Source organism: Pygocentrus nattereri, chromosome 25 (genome assembly GCF_015220715.1).
Source record: "Pygocentrus nattereri isolate fPygNat1 chromosome 25, fPygNat1.pri, whole genome shotgun sequence".
Taxonomy (NCBI): domain Eukaryota; kingdom Metazoa; phylum Chordata; class Actinopteri; order Characiformes; family Serrasalmidae; genus Pygocentrus; species Pygocentrus nattereri.
The window spans coordinates 7,760,164-7,777,395 of NC_051235.1; the positions used below are offsets into that span (position 1 = coordinate 7,760,164).

At 42.2% G+C, this 17,232-nt stretch overlaps 1 protein-coding gene across 1 annotated transcript; it reads left to right on the forward strand.

The window, feature by feature from the left end:
- The first annotated feature begins 1,706 nt into the window (after window positions 1–1,706).
- On the forward strand, window positions 1,707–16,378 carry nptxrb (neuronal pentraxin receptor b). Its single transcript, XM_017713213.2, has 5 exons — window positions 1,707–2,730; window positions 8,453–8,672; window positions 9,804–10,045; window positions 11,263–11,442; window positions 12,274–16,378. The coding sequence occupies exons 1-5, from the start codon at window positions 1,960–1,962 to the stop codon at window positions 12,505–12,507; spliced, it is 1,647 nt and encodes a 548-aa protein (XP_017568702.2). The 5' UTR covers window positions 1,707–1,959; the 3' UTR covers window positions 12,508–16,378.
- Window positions 16,379–17,232: the final 854 nt, after the last annotated feature.

A 17,232-nucleotide genomic window follows, 5' to 3' on the forward strand; every position in this document is an offset into this window, starting at 1 on the left:
TATCCTCCTGCTGTGAGGGTCTTCTCTACAACTAGCCAATTTACATCAACCCCCTCTGAATGACTTTGTGTACGTCACAGCGACGGAATTATGTCGAATTCTGAAAACTTGGTGGAATTCCCCTTTCATTTCTCCTCACTGTAATCTACAAGTGTAAGCTTCTGCTGTGTACAGTAAGTCTTTAAGATATTTCCACGATTCATTTCACCCACTCACTCTGGATCTCGCCTCTAGGAGGCGCGTCCCGCTTTTCAGCCTGACTTCTTCACCACCTGTGTTCAGGACAAGCCCCGCCTCCTGCGCTACCATTGGCTGGTGTTTAATTCTCTGCGCTAAGATTGGCTGTTCGTACTCCGCGGCTTCGCTTTGCCACTACTAGCGCAGGAGGCGGGGCTTGTCTCAAATACAAAGCGTTCAAGAACTACTTGTGAACCAGTCTTAGTGCAGTGGGCGGGGCTTGTCTCAGAAAGCGTTTGAGACCAGTGGCGCAAAAAGGGGGTATGCAGCGTATGCGGCGCATATGGGCGCTGCACTAGAGGGGCGCCAAAACGATGCCGGAAAATTATTTCTAGTCTGTTTGTTCAAGTCTGATAATACACATCAAAAAACAGCACAGCACTAATCAGGCGCCCATCCACTTCTCAAAGTGGTTGAAAGACAGCAGGTTGGTCAGTTTATACGCTTTATTCACCTACGTCACCTTTGTCTACCAAAACGAGACTGTAGGGTACGAAAGTAGCGTTGGACCACTGGGTTCTAGCAAAGCTGCCTCACTGCTGCGTTCCCAAATGCACTTATTCAAAAATAAAGGAATCTAATAGAGGTCAAACCTTCCATAGTTTCCCCCAAAGATCCCGCACTTCACCGTGAATAGATTCACACGATCAGAAGAGGTCGCCTGTTCAGTTTAAGATGTATGTTACTGTGCTAGCTAAGGCTAGCCATGTTAATATTACCCAGCCAGCCAGATGAATGATAGCAGTGAGGCAGCAAGCTAACGCTAAAGCTAAACTTGGTTCTCCAGCTACGACCTGATTAACCCTGAACTGGTTATTTTCTCGGTTTAACTTCAAAACGAGTGACATTAGTCAAGCCATAGCTCTTTATAGTAGCCTGTTTAGCTAGCTAACCTAGCTAGTTAATATCCTGACCGTGGCGGCCTGGTCTAAAGCTCAGCTCGCTGGTGTCACTAAATCATCTTAAACTCTTAGTTTCTAGCCACATTCAGTAATCTCCATTTTATTGCGTTAAATTTTAGCCTTTCCACTTATCAGTTTATTCTGAATTATTTTATTTCTTCTTAATTAAATCCTCATTGCTTGTTTTTTGCTCTAACCATTTAATTTGTATTCTGTTTATAAAGTTCCTTATTTTAGCTTGCCTGCTTAAATATTTGATTTTAATTTTAATTTTTTTCAGTCACTTTAAGTTAAGGGACGGGGTTTTGGGGGGGGGGGCCCGATAATATGTTTGCATCCACCTCAGAAAGTATGTAGTTGCACCCCTGTTTGAGACCCACTTTTGGGCCAATATTAATGCTGGGAGGCGGGGCTTGTCTCACAGGCAGAGGAGTCAAGAACGGCTTGGGTGTGCGAGCTATTCGCCAATGCCAGCGCAGTGGGCGGGGCTTGACGGAATACGGGTGGGAAATACTACTCCGCCTACGTCAGCATCTCTCTCTCTCTCTCCCTCTCTATCCATCCATCCGCTCTGTCAGTGACCATAGTAACCAGCGCACGAGGCGCTTAGCAACGCATAGAGAGGAGGAGGGCAGCCTCATCACGTCTGCAGATGGAAAAGAAAACAGATAAATAATTAAATAACGGACACGGGCGATCCTGTAACGGAGACCCGACCTGATGCTTTAAGGCTTGCGGGATATCAGCTCAGTCCGGTTCGAGATTAATCGGGCGATTTCGGCCCCGTTTTCGCGTCTAAAGTCGGACCTCGATCTCGAAGATGAAATTCGTCGTGATCCTGGTGGCCGCCGGCATGCTGGCCTTCCTCGGCGCGGTGATCTGCATCATCGCCAGCGTTTATCCGCGCTCGCGAGCCGCCGCGCCCCAAGCCCTGGCCGACAACCACTCGGTGTCCGCGGACGCGCTGCTGTCCTCGGGCGCAGTGGCGCAGGCCGGGCCGCTGGGCGCTCTCCATGGTGCTGAATCTCCTGGCGCTCTCCACGGTCCTGAATCCCCGAGCCCTCTCCACGGGCCGGACTCTCTGGGCGCTCTCCACGGTCCCGATTCATTTGGCGGAGGTGGACTGGGCCTGGGCCTGGAGGTGCCTTTCCACAACGAGTTCACCGGCTCCGGCCCCAAACAGTTCTTCTTCAGTCGCCTCATCTGCACGCCTGTGCCCCCGGGAGAGTGCAAGACCCGGAGCCTGAAGGTGCAAGCCGACGAGCCGTACGCGGACAACGACGACGAGGAGTGGAGCCAGCTCAGCGCCGCCGCGGAGGAGCTCCGGCAGACCGTCCTCAGGCAGAACGACCAGATCCTTATGGATCAGAGGACCATCCAGGAGCTCACAGGGAAGCTGTCCGAGTGCGAGAGTGGCCTGGAGGAGAGGAGCTTACCCGAGCGCAGCGTCGGAGCGTGGGCAGGCGGCCGGCGCCGACTCATGGCCGGGGACGACGTGAGCACCTCGGCGGCGCAGCTGCAGACGGCTCGGGCCGTGGAGGAACTGGAGAAGGCCATTCTTCAGCTGAAGGACCGCATAGAGAAGTTAGAGGTGAGCGGGTAAACGGGTTGGCCCCCCTTTAAAACTGTAGGTTCTAGACTTCAATATATGGTTATTCTGTCTTAAAAATAAAGCTTCCTCAGTAATTCCTGGCTTGGACACACAGTTCTACTCTCTTTAAAATAGAGGTTCCTCAGTGGTTTTTGGCTTGGACATATGGTTATACTCTCATAAAAACAGTAGAATAAGGTTCCTCAATGGTTCTAGACTTAGACATATGGTCCTGCTCTCTTAAAATGTTCCTCAGTGGTTCTTGGCTTGAACTTGTAGCTCTACTCTCTTAACAGTAAAGGTTCCTTAATGGTTCTTGGCTTAGACATATAGCTCTACTCTCTTCAAATGAAAGGTTTCTCTGTGGTTTTAGGCTCAGATATAGGTCTCTCTATGAATAGGTTCCTCAATAGTTCTTGGCTCGAATATGTGGTTCTATACTCTTAGAAATAAAGGTTTCATAATAGTTCTTGACTTGGACATGTTGTTCTACACTCTAAAAAATAAAGATTTCTCAACGGCTCTTGGCTTGGAGGTGCATTTTTAGGAATTCAGCTGCAATAGAAGCTTCACACATCTGATTCACAAGAATTGTTCTTCAAAAAACATCCAGTCGTTTCAGGCACTGCTTTAGAGAACCATTTTTGGCACTTTTGCTTCCAAGAGTGCAGGAAAAACCTTTAATGGGTAAAGAACATTTACACTTGGTGGAGGTTCTTTCAACTTCATAAGGGTTCTTCAAACTCACATATCTCATTTACAAGACTATTTAAAGATTCATCCATTTAAAGGTTCTTTAAGGAACCACCATTGTTAAGAATGTAGTGTATGCATAAAGTCTGTGGTGCCTCATTTGTCCAGGGCTCAAACAGTGACTACTGGTACGTGTCCAGTATCGTTCCAGGGATGTGCATTTCATTTTGAGGAAAGGCTCGTCCAGCAGTGACCGGAAGATTTAGTGGTCATTTACATGATGTCATTTACATAATGCTAATTGGTGGTGGTTCATTTTCATTGACTGGTAGCAAGGTTAGCATTTTCTGACTGAACTATTCCTGGAAAGCTGTACAGATTTGGTAAAGGGAAACAACAGCCCCCCCCTTCTGTCTTTCTCTCTCTCTCTCTCTCTCTCTCTCTCTCTCTCTCTCTCTCTCTGTCTTTCTCTCTTGGCTCCCTGTGTTCTGTAAAGCTCTGGCTGGGGGTAAAACACATGCATAAAATATGAGTGAGTGAGAGAAACAGCCCAGGGTTAGATGCCACAGGGTACTTGCTGAGGATAAGCGTTCGCACTTGAAAGTAAAGGTTCTTCAATGGCTCAAGGGCTCAGATATATAGTTCTAAAAAACTACAATTGAAACGAAACCTTGAAGTGGAGGTTCTTTAAATTTTAAAAAGGTTCTTCACACATGCGTGAGGAGTGCTCAGGCCAGCATATACTGATAGGAGATGTTCCAGATGCTGTATCTTAATGGACACAGTCATAGGAGAACATTGGAGTGCTATTCTAGATCATTACACTGATAGAAATGTAAACGATGGATGCTGTATTTGACCTGGATATGGATATGGGTGGGCAGACTGGTGGTAAGGCTTTACAGTGATGCTGTATGATCTTTAATTATATGATCTAACTCTTTTTTGCTATTAAGTGCTTAATTCAGTTGTATTCTGTTTAAATCAACTTAATTCAAATCAGTTCAACTTTGCTTTCATTACACCGATGCCAATTTTTAATTTGATGCCAACAACAAATTCTAAAAAAGTTGGGACGGGGGCCTGTTTACCACTGTATTTCATCACCTCTCCTATTAACAACACTCTGTAAGCGTTTGGGAACTGAGGAGACCGACTGCTGTAGTTTTGACAGTGATATGTTTTCCTGTTCTTTTTTGATACAGGATTTCAGCTGCTTAACAGTTCAGTATCTCCTTTATCATATTTTTCATTTTATAATGTGCCAAACATTTTCAGTGTTTTCACTTTTCCACTTTCCCTCGGTCCATTTTAAATTAGCTCAGGCCCAGAGAAGGTGGCAGCATCTCTGGATCCTGTTTATATATGGTTTCTTCTTTGCATTTAAGAGTTTTAATTAGCATTTATGGATGCAGTGCTGAACTGTTTTCACAGACAGTGGTTGTCAGAAGTGTTTCTCAGCTCATGCAGTGATTTCCACTACAGAATCATGTCTGGTTTTAATGCAGTGCCGCCTGAGGGCCCAAAGATCACATCCAGCAAGTACTGGTTTTTGGCCTTGTCCCGTCCATACAGAGATTTCTCCAGATTCTCTGGTTATTATGTAACATAGATGATGAAAAGCAAAGGTTATTTGCTATTTTATGTTGAGAAACATTATTCTTGAATTGTTGCACTATGTGATCATGCAGTCTTTCACAGAGTGGTGAACCCTCCTCCACAGTCATGTTTCTGACCTGTTGCCAATCAACCACCTGGTGTTTTTTTTTAGCATTAAACAACTTAACTGAAGTCTTTTGTTGCCCCCGTCCCAACTTTTTGGAGCATGTTGCAGGCATCAAATTCAAAATCGGCAAACATTTAAAAAAAATCAATACAATTTCTCAGTTTCAACATTTGATATGCCGTCTTTGAAGCATTTTGTGAAATATAGGGTTTAAATGATTTACACATCTTTGCATTTTGTTTTTATTTACATTTTGCAAAGCGTCCCAACGTTTTTGGAAATGGGGTTGCACATAACCCTCTACCTCTCTCAGTTCATTTGAAATCGATTCATTGATATACACAGCACATCTACATGACTCTTTAACTCTCTATCGATTACATTGAATTCACACACTTTGTCTAAGCCGATTATCCTCCTGGGTCGCACCTATCCCAGCAGTCACTGGGTGGAAGTTGGAATCTCCAACTTGCCTGACTGCATGTCTTTGGACTGTGGGTGGAGCCCCACGTAGACATGGGGAGAACATGCAAACTCCACACAGAAAGGCCCCCGGTGGCCTTGCCGGGGAATCGAACCCAGGCCATTCTTGCTGTGATGCGACAGCGCCACTGTGCTGCTTTTCAATTCGATTCAATTCAGTTAAACTCAGCTTTACTGACATTATACCAGAACATCATCTGCACAACTCTCCTCCACTAAATACATCAAAGGATATTTAAATTATTATTGCTATACAAAAAACACTTGTTAATGATTGCTCTGCCATTTGAATTGAAAGCGAGGGAGTAAGCTGATGTCAAGGGCTTTTAAATATATTGTCTAATGATAAATTATTCTAGACTGTTATGATAATGTTATTGTAATTACAGTTTGGCTATCGATCCTCTCTCTCCTTCAGTTTAATATAAATTCAGTACAACTTTAATGACATTATGAAAATGTAGCAGAGTAAAAGAAGCACTCACTGGTGCAAATGCATCGTGCTCACTCCATGTCCTAGAACCATGAACGCTCGAAGCCTCCTCTGCATGATTAAATGTTCCTTTGCATGGTGAAAACGTTCCTAGATGACACTATATAGCACTAAAAAGGATTCTTCTATTCTCATGATGTCAAGCATGTCACAGTAGAAGAACCCTTTTTATTGCTATATTGAACGGTTTTCATAAAGAACCATCAAGCACAGCACATTCTCCATCAACCTGAAAAATGCTTTCATGATACAAAGAACCGTTTTATTATGCAAAAGGTTCTTGTAGTGCTCATAGTTCTACATAGAACCATTTTCTTTAGTAAAGAACCCTTGAAGAACCATCTTTTTTCAAGTTCTTTACAGGTTCATTTTTGTTCACCAAGGTACAACAATGGTCGTAATGTCCAATTGTGCACTTTAAAAACTTGTTACACTGCATTCACTTATTGGAGATTGTCTACTTATGCAGTACTTATTAACACTTATGCAGTTTGTACCTTTTGGACTGTCTTGGAAATCATTGTCATGTTATTCAACATAGATATCTAGTACTTTGGGGTAGCATCTCACTCTTATCTGGTTAATACCTAAAATTTATGGGGTTGTAAAAGAGTTTCTCATGTTTTGTGTTACTTTTGTGTGGTTTTGAGCACAAAGAAGTGTTATAATTATGCAGTCTTTGTCCATGAGGCCCACAAAAAATGATGATTATGTAATGTCTCCTTTACAGCCTTTGTCTTTGCCCCTCTTAATTCATTAAAATCCACCCCCACACACAGTCGCATGTGTCAATGTCCACATTGTTTACAGTAAAATGAATCAGTGTGTTTCCAGTTAAAACAGCCATTAAGTAAGTTATTAATAAGTTATTACATTTGATGTCAGGCAAAGGAGAATAAGTTAAAAAACAGGATTTTCCAAAACTCAAGTTTAAAAAAATGTAAACAGTCACAGTTCATGGATTTTTTAGGTGGGGCAATAATGGGGCCACAATCTCTGTTCAAATAAAGACCTTTAATTTCAAAGAACTCCAAAGGTATCTTATGATAACTCTTATATACATTACTGACACTATACACATATCAGAACTCTATACACATCATCAGAAGTCTTAAGGGTGGTAGCTCTCTAGGACCAAGATTGGGCAACCCACCAGAAGGCGTGAGGTGCTTGGACCCCTATGATTGCCACTTGAGACCTTACTTGTGGATCACAAAGCTCTCGTAGTGGTTACAGCCCACAGAAATCTACATGTTCTAAATCATTTTCAAACAAAAACACCAGGCTTTATTGTCTTGATTGCAAATGATGATAATTCACACGTAGTAGCCTTTTTGCAGCTACTGCTCTAAAGGTGTTGAAGAAAGATATCATGTATGTGAAAATGAATCCAACTGCTCAAGGAAGTTCTGTTACCATAAGGTTCCATGTGTCGGTACCATTAAAGCATCTAACTTCCATTAACTGAAACTTGTTCAGTCTGCAGTATTCACAAGTGGCATATTCATCACTCAAAACCATGAATTTCACTGACAGGTGTCAAACTTGTATGTCAGTCATGCTTGGAGGTGGCGATAGACTTTAGGGGGGCGCCTAAGGGGCAAATCAGATTTCGTCTGGGCTCAGTGACCCAGTGGTCCCACCCCATATCCTCCCTTTCTCCTTACAACCATGTAGACCACCAAAAACATCCCCATTAGATAAACAGTACAGTCTACAGGTGCTTGTGTCCATCCGTCCACTGTGAGAAGACAACTCAGCACTATAGGTCTGAACGGATGTATAGCGGTTAACAAGCCCTTACTGAGAACACTAGAACACGTATTTTGGACATCTGAGATTAATGGACTGAGGAGTCAAATTGGGATTATTTAGATTGCAAGAGGCAGAAAATACAACCAGCTTCTAAGACCGAACTTTGGAGATATGGAAAAGTGCCCCTGCAGTTCAATCCCTCTCTTTCTTTGAAAACCTTGAAGCAAAAGAACCAAAAAGATTTACAAAATTTAGTTAAGATCGCTAATAAAGGCAAATTTAGTTGTAAATTTCTGTTATACCAATAAAATGAATATATTATACTTAATGGCTAGAAATGAAATGAATGAAAAGATTTGGTTTTCCTGTTTTGTATATTTCTATTCATGTTTGTTGGTTCAAAATAGTTTGACTCTCTTACATCACATACATATGTGAAAATAAACGCAGCAGCATTAAGAAATCACGTCATTAACACAGACGAATAGATTAATCAGCAATCAAAACGAATTTTTGCCTTGACACTAAAGGATCATTACGCTCATAAGCATCTCTCTATCTCTTTCTTTCAGTTGGAGATGGTTCCTGTGGTGCTGAATCACACGGAGGCGGTGGTGGGGGCTCCAGGTCAGGCTGGTGGGCGTGTGGAGGACGTGGGTGGCGATCTGGAGAGGAAGGTGAAGCTGCTGGAGGAGGAGAGGAAGAACTTGCGCAAGGAAACGCAAAACCACCACCAGCATATCGACCAAGGCATCAACACCGTGCAGGAGCGCATCACTGAGCTGGAGCAGAGTGAGCAGGGGGCTGCAGGGCTAAACACTGGGGGGCTCACACACCCTGATGGGGAAAGGGGGGTACACCATGGTAGAGAGTGGGGAGGGCCATGAGACTAATCCGCAAAAACAGACTCATTTCAAACTGACCATAGCTGCGATGTCATAACCATGAAAACATGTAGATATCTAGACCATTCATTCAGCCTGCAGGAATTTAGCTCCACCCATTCATAATGAAGTTATAAGGAGTGTTGTTAATGCAGACAGTTTATAGCAAATGTATCACTGCAGCCTTACATTTCAGCTCAATTCTGAGGCTCAATATAGGGCAACCAATCAGAACACAGGTCATTTACATACAATCTCATGGAAAACACCCCTGGTCAGGTGACACATTTTGCTGATGTTTGATTTATTAAGTGAAAATAAGTGATATTTATGGTAATAGATATGGTATTTTTCTGCAAATTGTACTGCACAATTTCTGTTTATATGCTGAGTTTAACATATTGGGAAAACTAAAACATAAAATATCAAACGTTCCATAACTTTTGCACAGGCCACGTTGAATGTTAATGTTCACTTTTAATGTTCTATTTCCTCCCTAATATGTTCAATTCAGCAAGTAAACAGTAATTGTGAAATTTGTTCTCTTGTTAATATATTAACACATAGAAAAATCACCAAAGCATGTCAATTGAACAGGGGTGCCCAAACTTTTGCATAAGACTGCATGTTAATGACCTATACTCTGATTGGCTGCCCTGTATTGCCTCATTCATAATGTAAGGCTGCTATGATGCATTTGCTTAAGAACCTCTGCATTAACAACACCACTTATAACTTCAGTATGAGTGGGTGGAGCTAAACTGAATGAAAGGTCATATCTAAATGCTTTGATGGTTGATCACAATTGTGACCTATTTAAATGGGCTGCTTACTTTTTAGATATGGACAATATGAACTTTAGCAATGTTCGTTTAGTTCATTAACACTTTTGTTTAAAGAATACACAGAAATTGCAGTTTTCCATGATATGGGCCCTTTAACTCAAGACTCAATTATAGGCTAGTTACAGTAACGTCACTCATGTTTATCTGCTGTTTTCCTTCATGCGCTTTCGCTCTCTCTTTCTTTCTCCTGGTAGGTCTCACGGGACCCTCTTTCCCACAGGGCTTCAAGCTTTCTTTCCCTGTGCGCACCAACTACATGTACGGGCTGGTGAGGCGGAATATTCCAGAGATGTACGCCTTCACTGCCTGCATGTGGCTGAAGGCAGTGGAGAGTGGGATTGGGACACCTTTCTCCTACGCCGTGGCTGAACAGCCCAATGAGCTCGTCCTTCTGCAGGGGGTCCACAGCCCAGCGGAGCTGCTGGTTAATGACAAGGCAAGATGCAGACCACTTCACCTTAAGCCAGAAAAATATGAACTGCAGAGACAATGATTTACCCTTTACAGTTATAGTTTGGCCAAAATTCAAGTTAACTGAAGTTCTTTTTGCCCAGAAAGATATGTTTGATGTCTGAACAAGAGATACGAGGCTAATGTAGGCCTATAATTTACTCATCAAGATGGCTGCTACTACTTAGTTTCCATTTTTGTCAAGTAATGGCCAAAAATATGTGGACAGCTGACCATCACACCTATATGAGCTTGTTGGATATCCGATTCCAAAGCCATGGGCATTAATATAGTGTTGCCATGCCACCCCCCCCCCCCTCCCCCCTTGTGGCCATAGGAGTCTCCACTCTTTTGGGAGGGTGGGTATTTGTATCCCTTCAGTCAAAAGGTCAGGGACTGAAGTTGCACAAGAAGGCCTGGCTTGTAATTGACATTCCAGTTCATCCCGAAGGTGTTCAGTGGGGTTGAGGTCATGGCTCTTTGCAGGCCACTGGAATTTCTCCATCCACACTAAACTCTTTAAACCACGTTTTTATGGCCCATGCTTTGTGAAAGAGCCTTCCCCACAACTTTGCCACATTGTTCCTCCTAGACACTTCCATAATAGTTCTTACAGTTGTCTAGGGCAGATCTAGCAGGGCAGAAATATCATGAAATGACTTGTGGAAAAAGCTAAAAGGATTTTATACTCCTGTGAGCAATGAGTGTGGCTGAAACATCTGAACTCAATAATTAGAAAAGGTGTCCACATTCTTGTGGTGATTTAGTGTACTTTAGTCCATTTTTATAGGCCATGCTGAACCATCATTTATAGTTAGCGGTAACTCTAGGCTTATGATGTACAGTATCTTTTATGACTTTTTCTCTAACTACTATGAAATTAATATGTAAGTTCTGTAGGTACAAAAGTGGAAGTATGGACCTGCTGTTAGATTCTTAGAGGTTAAGTTGTTAAAGGGATAACGCTAATAAAGCACCACAAGATAAATGGTGAGCAGTTAGCATTATACAAATGAGAACATCTAAGCTAAAACTACTACTAAACTCCTGTTTTCACATATATGTTTTTACTGTAAATGTTCCAGATCTCGCCAAAAGATTAGTAGAATCCACAGTTCATATAGCATTAGCATTAGCATTAGCATTTTTGCCCTAGTTTTTCTGTAATTCTGAAGTCTGTTTTTGATATAATCTGCCCTGTAGGTGGCGCAATTGCCCTTGTCCTTCCCACAAGGCATCTGGCAGCATGTGTGTGTGAGCTGGACTCTGCGCGATGGAGTATGGAAGGCCTACCAGGGGGGCAAACTGAAGGGCCGGGGTGAGGGGCTTTCAGCATGGCATCCACTCAGAGCTGGGGGCGTGCTGGTCCTGGGACAAGAGCAGGTGAGTTGGCAAGGTGGTGGGCAGGGCTTTGGAAGATACGGGACCCTTTTACCTGGGTTCACTTGGTGGTGCGCTCTTGTCTACCACAACTACTATGTCTGGACTCTGGGCTGGTCAGTCTATTGTTCTGAGAACCCCATTAGCTTCTTTTTTTTCTTGTTTAATTTCTTCTTTTTCATCTATTTCCTTTTCTCAGTTACGTCTTCTCAACACATATACATCATTTCAGATAAAGGATCCTCAGTGGTTCTTAGTTTGGACATATGGTTCGGAGATGCTCCTAAGTGGTTCTTAACTTGGACTTACGGTTCTACTTTATTAAAAAAAAGCTTCCTCAAAGGTTTTTGGCTTAGTCATATGGTTCAAGTCTCTGAAAAGTAAAGGTTTCTCAGCAGTTCTGGGCTTGGACATATGGCTCTACACTCTAAAAAAATGAAGGTTCCTCAATGGTTCCTGGCTTAGACATATGGCTCTGCTCTCTTTGAATAGGTTTGTCAATAGTTCTCGGCTTGAATATGTTCTACACTCTTAAGAATAAAGGATCCTCAGTGGTTCTTGGCTTAGACATTTGGTTCTACACTCCTAAAAATAAAGGTTTCTCAGTGGTTCTTGGTTTGGATATACATTCTTTGGAAATTCATTGCAATAGAAGCTTTACATGATTTGAGGTTCTTCATACACACAAATCTTATTTACAAGAACGGTTCTTCAAAAAAACATCCAATGGTCCAATGCAGGAAAAACCTTATGCAGTGCAACTGGATGTTAATTTTGTCTGTCTGTCTGTCTGTCTCTCTCTCTCTCTGTCTCTCTCTCTCTGCTGTACTGTAGGACACACTGGGGGGACGCTTCGACGCCTCTCAGGCTCTGGTGGGTGAGCTGTCACTGTTTAACCTGTGGGACCGGGTACTGCCGGCACCAGAATTGGCCGCACTGGCGTCCTGCAGGGAGCCCCCACAGAAGGGGAACATAGTGCCCTGGACGGAGCGGGACGTGGATGTGTTTGGGGGGGCTGTAAAAGAGCCTGTCGATCCCTGCTCTGGTGGAACAGGGGCCCAGAAATGAGGGGTGGCTGTATGGGGGTTGAGGGTTGGGTTGGTGATTGGAGGGGTGACATTCAGAAATGAAGAGATGGTGGAGGGCAGCTGTGATGCGGCTAAATGTCTTTGTGAAGAACGTCCACTGTGGAACTACCTTCATATTCATGCTCGCGCTGTGTATGTGTGTTTGTGCGGGGCAGGGATCTGTGTGTGTGTGCATTTCTGCAGGGAGGGAAGGTGGCTGGTTGTCTGGTAATAGGTGTTTGCTTGTGTGCCACCGTTCAAAAGTTTGGAATCATTTGTCATATTAAAGCTGCACTAAAATGTAGTCCCGTGCCAGTGATGGTTAACCATGTTACCATGGCAACAGCCCTCAGTGATGGAAAAAAATCATTTTAAAAACCTGTCTTTTGTTAATTTATTTAATTCAAAGAATTAGAAATGATTAGAAAATTACAATAACTTGTTTTAGTCCCATTATGTGCAGAGTAATGTGATACCCAATATTAAATATCACATGCATGGAGGGTTCTTTAATATGGTATTGCAAGTGGTTGCTAAGGTGTTGCTAGGCCATTGCTATGGTATCCCAGGTGGTTGCTACAGTGTTACTAGGTATTGATGTGATATCCCAGGTGGTTGCTAAGGTGTTGCTGTATTATCCAAGTTTGTTCACTAAAGTGTTACTAGGCCATTGCTATAGTATCCCAGGTGGTTGCTAAGGTGTTGCTCGGCTGTTGCATTGTTATCCAAGGTGGTTTCTACCATACTTGTATGATGGTGACATAAGAGGTGTGTCCAGAACATTTGGCTACAGAGTGTATACTGGCTGTGGTGAAATAAGGTAGCCTAACCATATATTTCAAAAGTAAAATGCCTCCTGAGTGTCAGGATCTTGAGCATTCCCCCATTCATTCCTATGGGAAAAAAATTGTGTTCAAACAAACGCACAAACACAATAATTCGAATCAGTTAAAACAGCACATGCAACCTCTGTTGGACTGATGTCAGAATTTTACTCGTCAAACAAGGTCCAGCTCGCTGGACACCTGGCTTCTCAGAAATGCCGATAGCTCATACCAACCTATGGCAAGGTAATGGTAGATTTAGCTACAAAGGCTAGGTTTGTTTTTTCAATTATTGCTAACATTAACATACAAATTGTAACCTACTAGGTATGTTTAAAGTTTCAAAGACAACTGGCTACAGTTACAGTAAAGTAACATAAGGTAGAAAGGCTAGGTTCATACCTAAATACTGCTAATTGCTAATGATTCCTGTCACTGACATAAAAATCATAACCTACTGGCCCTGTTTCAGGTTTCAAAGGCAACTTACCACAGTTACAACAAGCTAAAGTGAGGTAGAAAGGCTAGGTTCATTACTAAACTTTGCTAATTTTTAATTATTGCATATTAAGCTTAAAAGTACAACTTGCAACAGTAACAGAAGGTAAAGGTACAGGCTAGGCTCATATCTAAATATTGCTAATTCTCAATTATCACTAACGGGAACATACAAATTGTAACCTACTAGGCCTGTTTCAAGTTTCAAAGGCAACCTACTGCAGTTACAATAAGCTAAAGTGAGGAAGAAATGTGAGGTTCATTGCTAAACATCGCTACTTCTTAATTATTGCCAATATTGATGTGCAAATTATAACCTGCTAGGCATGTTTCAAGTTTCAGTGACAACTTGCTACAGCTACAGTAAGGCAGAGTAGAGAAGGAAGGCTAGGTTCATAGCAAAACACAGATAAGTGCTAATGATTGCTAACATTGACATGAAATCATAACCTACTGGGCGCTGTTTTAAGTTTAAAAGTACAACTTTCTACAGTAACAGAGGGGAAAGGTGCAGGCTAAGCTAGGAATATTGCTAATTCTTGATTATCGCTTATGTTACATAATAAATAGGCCTGTTTCCAATTTCAATGACAACTTGTTGTGGTTACAGTAAGGTAAAGTGAGGTAGAAAAGCTAGGTTCATAGCTAAACATTGATGTCACATAGATGTTAGATGTGTTCTATAAACTTTCTATTTCCATAACATTTAGCTAGTAGTGAGAAAGAGGTCTGCTATTCATTGCCCGTCAAAATATTGATTTTCAGGCTGGGTTTGGGCCAATTGTTCACCAGGATTTTCCTTAAATATTCTCTTGGTGTTTACACAGTCACAGTCATCAGGTCTATCCTCCCAGGGAAGCAAAACTAATAACATCACAAATTTTGCTTGCAATTACATATTTCCACCAGAGAGGTCTCCAAATCCCACGACCTCACATAGTGCTACTTTAATATTGATTTCATTTGATAACTTATACAGCAAAATCTGAAATGTTATAAACTAGCTGTTGATGTAACGCTTGGTTTGCAAAGCAGACACGTGCGGATAAAATGAACCCAGAGGGCTTATTTGAAAGGAGATGAACTGCGTTAACACCAGACCAGGAATCATACAAACAACAAAGCCAAAAACAGGAGTGAGAATCATGAATCGGAGAATACAATGCGAGGTCAAAACAGCAATCAGGAAAATAAACGGCTTGGTACGCACTGACAGAACAACAGCAATACTTCGCAAAGATCAGGATCAAACAGACAGGTATAAATACTGAGCTAAACAGGTGGTGATGATTAGATAATTCAGGTGACGGTGGTTGGGTGGTTTGTGATTGGCTGGAAGAGTCTCATGACAGACTGAAGAATTCTGGGAAGTGGAGACCTTGATAGTATGAGTCTCTGACTGAGAGCCAGGAAGCGTGACAGTTGATATCTGAAGGCTCGACGACATTTTTTGGAAGAACAAAGCTATTAAATGATAAATTAATAATGTAATAAATCAAATTCCTGGCCAAGTTATCTTCTCTGAGATTTGGTCACCACTTACAAATATGTTCATTTCATTACAACGTCGTTCTCACCGTTTTACAGTTTTCTCAATTACTACAAAATCAGGTACAGTGTGTTTGATTGTTCTAGTCACTGTTTAGTATTTTTACCTATTTAAACCGTTTCTGTAACAAATCTATCAATGCTAGCAATGAAAACAGTGATTCCAAACTTTCGAATGGTCACCCATGTGTGTGTATTTGGATCTGCAGACCCATACATTACAACTGCTAAGCTCTTTGACGCCGTCGTCCGTTTTGTCCAGTGTGTGTCCACTGTGGCTGTATTTTAGTGTCCCTCACGCCGGCCTGCTGCCTGCCCACAGCAGACTACTGCAAAAAACGAAACGTTCCATCCTCACACTTTTCTCCCTGTCGCAACAGTGCTCTGCTTTCTGCCACCGGGTTTTTCTTTTGTTTATTGGATGATTGTTTTGTCAGTACTGCGACTGTAAATCACTGGTTGGAGTTTCGCCATAGCAACCGCCTTTACTCTACGTAAAACTCACTTAACGTGTGCTACGTGATTTTGAATTTCCTTTTTCTTACGTTTTATTCTTTTTTTATCAACTTTTTATGACAATTCTTCGTTTATATGATCAGTTTCTCTTAAGTGGAGGTAAATGTGTCAACAGCTATCAAGTTAATGCTTTTTTTTATAAATCAAGGCAGCCGTTTTCAGGACATTTGCAAAAAATTTCTTAGATCGGTGTGGAAGTAGTACATACAGTACGTAGCAGCATTAGACGCTTATTTGATACGGGAAGGGGACTTTCTTGTCGTCGTGTTTCATCTGTCATTCTCACGTATCACACGAAGAGAAAGAGCATGAGGAAGTGCCTGTCTGGGTGGCCACACCCACTTTTCTTTTTCCTCTTTTGCTATTGGTCGATGACGATCAGTTGTGATGTCAATGTAGTGCTTGTTCATGCATTGTTTGCACCGCAATGGATTTATGACGATATTGTGGCATATGTGGATGATAACATAAAATGGTGATTAAAAATGTTGTCTGATTTATTTTATTGCACAGATTTACACTAAGTGGCCACTTTATTGGAAACCCATTCTTTATTAGGAACACTAAAGCTGCACTCACGCTAGACAAAACAGGTGAGATGGAGGCTGCTCTGGAAGACAGCTAACTTGCTGACCATAAACAGATACGAATATGTAGTGCTGCTATACGAGGGCCCCCTTCAAAGCAATAGTGCTACTGAACCTGACGCGAAATAAATTTGCCCTGGAATTCTGCAAGATGATATCACTGAATCGAATGTGATTTTGCTCTTGAAACTGCACTGGCTAACACGAGTGTGACTGAGCCTGACTATTAAAGCTTGAACTCAGGCCGTAAAATGTCAAAATTTGGTCAAAAAACAAGAAAAAACCCAGAACTAAGATAAATACTGACTACCAGCCATATGTGACTTGTATTAGTATCCCTGCTAAAAACAGCATAGATAGTCCTAAGAAAACCCAGCATATGTTGTGTTTTGGATGATAAACCAGCACCACACCAGTATCAACCAGCATAAACCAGCTAAGGCTGTTTAGGCTGTTTTTTGGCCATTCTATGTTAAACACAGAATTTATTCCCCACTGCCACCCCATCTCCTCCCTTTTCTGCAGTTCTTAATCAGTCCTGCTCCAGCTGTGAGGGGCCTGGCCTTCTAGCTACAGGTAGAAGCTACCCAGAACTCCAGCCCAAGTTCTCAGAGATTCCCCCTCCCTCAATCAGTCATTGCTAATACTACCACCACCATGTTGCAGGCATGATGTGAACTCACAAACTTTGCCTCATATGAGCTGTTCATGGTCTGTTCCTAACAGTTAACTGAAGTTAAATGGTTAATTTAC

Excerpts from the sequence above, each read along its gene's own strand:
- nptxrb (XM_017713213.2), top strand. The coding sequence starts at position 1,960 with ATGAAATTCGTCGTGATCCTGGTGGCCGCCGGCATGCTGGCCTTCCTC. Across the intron at positions 2,731-8,452 it reads ACCGCATAGAGAAGTTAGAG|TTGGAGATGGTTCCTGTGGT; the intron begins GTGAGCGGGTAA and ends TCTTTCTTTCAG. Across the intron at positions 8,673-9,803 it reads CATCACTGAGCTGGAGCAGA|GTCTCACGGGACCCTCTTTC; the intron begins GTGAGCAGGGGG and ends TTCTCCTGGTAG.